Source organism: Nematolebias whitei, chromosome 3 (assembly GCF_014905685.2).
Source record: "Nematolebias whitei isolate Nwh7 chromosome 3, NemWhi1, whole genome shotgun sequence".
Classification (NCBI taxonomy): Eukaryota; Metazoa; Chordata; class Actinopteri; order Cyprinodontiformes; family Rivulidae; genus Nematolebias; species Nematolebias whitei.
The window spans coordinates 54,156,769-54,163,608 of NC_056500.1; the positions used below are offsets into that span (position 1 = coordinate 54,156,769).

General features: G+C 37.1%; 1 protein-coding gene across 1 annotated transcript in view; it reads right to left on the reverse strand.

The window, feature by feature from the left end:
* Positions 1-6,840, reverse strand: part of LOC119407554 (cyclin-dependent kinase-like 5) — a 246,122-nt gene that overhangs the window by 63,951 nt on the left and 175,331 nt on the right. The window contains 2 exon segments of the mRNA XM_037674374.1: positions 971-1,160; positions 1,280-1,370. Coding sequence (XP_037530302.1) covers positions 971-1,160; positions 1,280-1,370 — 281 coding nt within the window.

Here is a 6,840-nt window from a genome sequence, read left to right on the forward strand (position 1 = left end):
ATGTGAGAAGCAGTCATAGTCATGCAAACTTCTATGGGGATTTTAAATTTGTAAAGAATTTTACCCAGATAGACAATCTTAAGTACAATGTCCATACACAAATGTTTTAAAACGTTTTTAAAATCCCCATAGAAGTTTGCATGACTATGACTGCTTCTCACATTGACACTGTTCTTTTAGCATCACACAAAGTGTTGGAGGGAAGACACTAGGTGACCTCCTGTTCATGAATCTTAATTAAAACAGTTTGCATGTTTGCACCATACCTGTTTAGTTTTCACATTTTTTATTTATTGTGCCTTTCAAATAATTTGACTGTGTGAGAGCAGCTTAAGAGCAAATGTCTACTACTGTAATCATTTAAGTTTACAAGCTGCCCACACATTTAAATGACAACAAGCACAGAAATCTTGTGGTGGTAGGGGTTTTTTTTTTCATTCAGCATGTACTAATAATAGCTGCCACTCAATGTCCAACATATGCCGATCTTACTGGAGAAACCATTGTTGTGCAGAAAAGCAGTATTTATGAGCTGTATATCAGTCAGAATCTTTGCACAAATGTTCAAATTTTTAAAATGGCAGCGACATGTCTTTAAAAAAAATTGCTATCTGTGTTTAGAAGGTAATTTTTCATGCTTAGTTGCAGGCAGGAAAGGGAATGGAAGGACAGCTTAGGTCTGATGTGCCACCAGTCTGCCACAGAAGACTTATCACAGCCTTCCTTCACAGTGCGTCACAGATACACCATGAGTCATTGTGATCCGTTCAGTCACAGCACAGAAAACTCAGTCAAAAGAAAAAAAAGACAAGTAGAAAGTGCAGAGACACAGCAGGGAGGGAAAATAAATAAGAGAAGAGGAGAAAACAGAGTTGGAGTAAGAAGATTAAGTCAAGATTGACGGAAGAAAAGCATGAAAGAGAAGCTGAACCGACAGCGGTGAAGAGTGTGAGGGGTGGCCTGACGTTACCCTCAGCCCATGGAAGCGAGCGTTGTTATAGAAAAGCTTCATCTGCTCTGGAGGCAAGGGTCCCAGCACTTTCTGGATGGTGAAGAGCTGGTCGATTTCACTCTCCCCTGGAAACAGAGGCTGCCCATCACTCAGCTCTCCTAAGATGCAGCCCACTGACCACATGTCCACTGCCTTCCCATAAGGAGCCCTGCCACCGCAGATGTAAGGGTTAGTAATGAAGGCCAGGTATGACAATGGCTAATAAAAACCAGTGTGTCAGTGTATTGACCAGACTGCTGAACAAAGCTGAAAAGATGACATGCATACCCGAGGAGGAGCTCTGGGGAGCGGTACCATCTAGTAGCCACATATTCCGTGTAACTGGCATCGGTCCCTTCTGAGAGATTACGTGCAAAACCTAGAAAAAGAAGACAGAGCAGCCATGTCATATAATGGTAAGCTTTTTGATACGCGCTAAAACTGAGATGAGAATGTCTCTGAACACTCATCCCTCCAAGGTGTCAGATGAAAAGTGAACAATGTAGGTAAAAGTTGCACTGAGAAAAAGTTATGAACTCTAAATTGCAATGGCAATTTTAAAGTACATACATGCAATTAAAATTATTAATAATATATTAGATAAAACTAATAAGCTTAAACTATAATACCCAAGCACAATTATAAAGTTAGTTGTTGAGAGTTAGAAAGAAATCTGTTTTAATTTTTGCCTGTTAAGAACAATATAAATTTGATGGGGAAAAAAGGGTAAAGTCAGAAATGAAAAGCCTCCATCTTGTTTAAATAATTCACTCCTGAATTAAAATGAGAAGAACTGAGTGATGTCAGCTTCACCAATAAGAAACTTGTAGTATTTTAATCTGAACGGCGGTGTCTTGCAGAATATTTACAACACAGTATTCATGGAATTTTTTGGACATTTAGAAGAGGGATTTGTGAAAAGGTCATGAGCAGATAAAATCTTCCCTGTTGTAGATAGAGCTTTAACCAAACTTGGTATAAAGAAATAGATCAGACAGAATCGACAAGCTAGCAGTTAGATTGAGAAGAGTAAAGATTAAAGTGGATTGCAGCAGAAAGCTTCAAAATCCAAGTTTTCATAAATGTTCATGTGAGCACTTAATTTATAAACCTTTACACAACTCTTAATTTTGTATTACATGTTATTTTTTAACATACAGTAGATTTCTGTGTATGTTTTTTTCGGCTAAGTGTTTGATGCAGCTTGACACTGGCAGGAATTTAGGAATATTTCTGCTAAAATGTGGAATGCAAAACTGACAGAATTGCATATGTTTAAATAGTATATTTGCATGAACCACTAAAATGTTGAAGGTTTGAGTTGTTGTTTTGTAGATGCAAGTGTTGCACTTTGGAACTGGGGCTTCTTGAACTAGCATTATTAGCTTGTAATAGGGTCTAGGTAGGCACACTTCTAAAACAGATTTTCTTATCTTAAAACAATTTTATAGTGGTTCATGGAAACATTGTTATTTAAAACTTTTAATCACAATCAGTTTAGTATAATAAGATTCTCTTTCAGTGAATTTACACAGCAATGTGTTGACAAGAAATGACAGGTCCTGCCTGCACGATATATTCATGTGTCATTATCGTCACTCCCCAGTTCTTATGCTCCACCTCGCTAAGAGCACCTTTTTGAATCTGGTTAACTACCGTAGCTACAGCTATTTAGCACGGTGTCTCGCAAAGGCTACTCAAAATGAGCTTAAGTGCTTTTGTTGGCATACTTTAAGTTAGTGCTGCCTGCTGGTTAGAGTGCAGGCCTACCAGGTGCTCATTTCAGATATTCTTTTTTTCTCTGGCCTTTGTGGTTCTGGATGATCATGAAGCTAACATGAGTGAAGCAAAAGTCTTCTGTTCACCCATATCCTCAGAGGTGCGACTTCTCGCTAGGCCTGTCGCGATAAACAATAAATCAATTAATCACATGATAAATAAAAATTAACGACCTCATTTTCATTTATCGGCTTCATCGTTTCTTCATGTCTCTCTCTTTCTACTGAAGACACTGGATGACAACAAGCTCTTCACTGACCCCTCCCTTTCTCTTTAAAATCTGTTTTAACGATCCAAAATCGTGTTTTTGGATCGTTAAAAGCAGCTAAGCTACGAGCTAAGCTAACAGGCTGACCTCGGGAAAAAAACTCTGTCTTGTCAAAGCTCCAAAATTCACAGCTGAAACCCGTGCCTTTGTCTAAAAAGTTGTTTTTCTCTGCAAAAAGAAGCAAAGAAGTTGTTTACTGATTTTTTTTAAATCAAAAGCTTTGTGTGAAAACTGCTATGCTAAAGAGCTCAAACCACACCGAGCGGCCACCATTTTGAGAACCAAAAAACAGGAAGGAGAGACAGCCCGTGTCACATTAAGGGGCCTCCCTTCAATTCTTCTTAAAGAGACACGCTGCTCACTCCCTCACTATCCATCCTTCAGTTCAGTCTTATACTGCCATCCAGTGGTCAAAAAAGGTACTACACGCAAACAATAAGCATAATTTCTTCTTATATTGGACAATAATGACCAATTGTTGTCAAATTTCAAAGAATATTATCATTTATCACAATAATTTCTGAGACAATTAATCGCACAGCAAAATTTGTTATCGTGACAGGCCTACTTCTCTCTTCATGACAAGGACCAGTATAAGGCTTGTCCCATCTGTCTGGAGATCATTTACAGTTGAAGAGAAATGGCAGAGCCCAAGGCATGTGCATTCTGTCACCAGCTTTGTCATTTGATCCTTGAGAGGTGGGTTACAGTAGGTTTTTAGAGAAAGTCCTGGGGGAGGTTGCTCTCACTGCAAGACCTACCACTGTCTGGGAACTGGATTTAATCTGAGTTTGATGAGGAGCGTTTTGGTCAGAATCCTTGCTTCAAGTAGGGCAGATCACATAGATCACTGCAAACTACACTCTCCATGTGTCCTGATGTGCAGCACATTTCCTGTAGTCGTCAACTTTATTTCTAGAGCACATTTAAAACAGAACCTGTGGAGCAGAGGTGGGCAATGTTTTTCCAAAGTGCCACATCAAGAAGTTTAAAGCAATCAAAGCACCGCATTAAGAACTGAAAAATGTATTTTCTTTATGACAGATAATCTAGAAGACTTTTTTCAGGCTTTGTCTTATTGTAGCATAGTTAGCAGCACTTGAAAAAGTGTATTTGGGCAGTAGTTCATCTTAAGGACTTATTTACATTAATCTCACTTAATTCTTTTGGTTTCATGAAGACAACTTACTTTTATGGGTTCAGTGAACTTAAAAATCATACATTTGATCTGAAATGAACTTTTAACTTTGAGTCCAAGTGAAACAATTAAAATGAATGCAGCTTTAGTACGTCTGATGTCATGACAAACTTCACCAGAGACAGATCCCACAGTATCTGTTTGGAGTCCATGATGTCAAAAGCGACAAACAGAAAGAACTGTACATCGTAAATTTGATAATAGCATCCCAGAGAAACTGGTCGAGCTGCAAGGGATGCTGGGTAATTTGATAATTGTGTGAGATTATTGTGTTTTGTTAAAAATGGTTGGAATGTGGAAATAAGTAAGGTGGAGGTGATTGAGAATCACAGGTCACCTGCGGCTTCTGGGACTCGTCAGCGTGGTGGGTTCGACCTTTAAAGAGACTCATAGCATGGATCAGTGGAATGTAATCCCACAATTAGGCTTTTTCAGAACCAGAACGCCCAGATGGACTCAAGGCTGAAGAAAAAAATCTGTCTGCCTGAAGAAAAACAAGAATCAAGCTAATCTGAATCAGACTCCCGACGGCCTCAGAGACAGGCTGACTATCACATTTCTCCTGGGACATGAGTACCCAAGGACAAAAGCTTCATCTACACACCCCCCCCCCCCCCCCCCCCCAAGACTTTCTGTGCAAGCTTATCAGAACTGCTGGTTGAAAACAACATCCTCAGAAACTGTGGCTGATCTGAAAAAAAGCTCATGGACAAATCTCAACACCTTGATGTCAAATGCAAATGTGATCATGTTTTAATTGAGCCGCTGGTAGAGTTTTCTGATGTCTCAAATCGTGTCCTGATGGACAAGATGTGAAAGATCTTTTTTTGTAATACCACTATCTACCCTCATGTTTCTCCCACTTTTCCTATCTAAGATTATTATCTGATAAGGATAAAATGGCTGCGCTCTCCTGTAGTTGCAGCTTCGTGCACTCCGCCCATCTTTCGGACGACTGTACGTACATATTCGCGTTGTACCTTGGTGCAATTCCAATAAAGTTTATTCTGATTCTGAAATAGGTTTTCCTGTTTGATGTCCTGTTCAGGTTTGGGTTGACCCCTGTGCTGAAGTGTGTTGATCTCAGGTTGTTCCAGTGTGGTTACGTGGAAATCATTTCCAGACAAGTTGTTGTTGAAGATAGGGTGTGTTCAAATAAAAGTGACATCACACGAGCGTGAATCCTTCCTGTATTCTTGCTGCACCTGACAGATGCTACAATAGTTTTAGGGAAATACCTTTTACACAAGTCAAAGTTTAGTCACTCTCATCTCTCTTTTCAGGCCTTCGAAGTCTGAACATTGTAAACATTTCTGACTAATAACAAGAAAGCTATAAAAACATTTGATTTGTGCACATTGTTTTATTTTTTTCATTCAACCTTTATTCATACAGGTTAGTCTAATGTGTTTATTTGAATAATCCCCCTGGCTTTTGTTTATTTGTTTGAATGTATATTGATAACTGTTGTAATGTTTTACTTTTAATAAAGTTTTTCATTTAAAAAAAAGAAACAAAAGATGCCACACGATGTACAGGTGTTCAACTGCCATTTTTTTCTGAGCATCAACTATCGACAAGATCTGGATTAAACAGTAAGTGAATTACGATGTCAATGATTTTTACAATGAAAAAGCTTCATTTAGTAAGAATGGTTAAACGCTGTGTTTTTATATTTTTTTTAAGTAATGGCTCCCTGAACATATTGGCCTAAGCCTACTACCACCACAAGCTAGCATTTAATACACGGTGTAAAAAAAGTAAAGATACATTTTCTACCTTAAATTTGAAACATTTATTCACTGTCTGTGGTTAAGGTTGAATTAATGTCACTTATTTGCTGTAACACATTAGTTAGTCTTAATTAGCTGTGCTGTTCATGTCTCAGCATGTTTAATAAAACCTGTCCAGGATTAAGACTGAACATTTATTTTGCATGTGCTTTGAACTGTTTAGGGTAAAACTGAAAGAGCTAAAATATGAAAGTTGTGTATGTAGTGACAAACGTTGGTGTTGGATTTTAGATGTTATGATTAGCTGCAGCTGCAGGTGCAAATCTGTAACATTGGCAGGAAGGACAGTCTGAGCATGTGCAGTGGCGACTAGCTGAACTGCTGCTGTGTGGACAGCTCGGTGTTTGTGATGGGACAGCTAGACTGAATGTAACGGAGCAGCTGTTTATAGTACATATACATACATATCTGTATATATATCTGATATATATATATATATATATATATATATATCAGATATATATATATATATATATATATATATATGTGTATGTATGGAAGTATATGTAAATATAAGTATGTATATGTATAAATGTATATATGTATATATGTGTGTATATATATATATATAAATATATATATATTGTGTATATATATATATATATATATATGCACACATATATATGTATATATGTATGTATATATATATATGTATATATGTATATATATGTACATATATATATATATGTATATATATATGTATATATATACACACATATATATGTATATATACATATAAACACATATATATGTATATAAATACGTATGTATATATATATATATATGTGTGTGTGTATATGTATATATATGT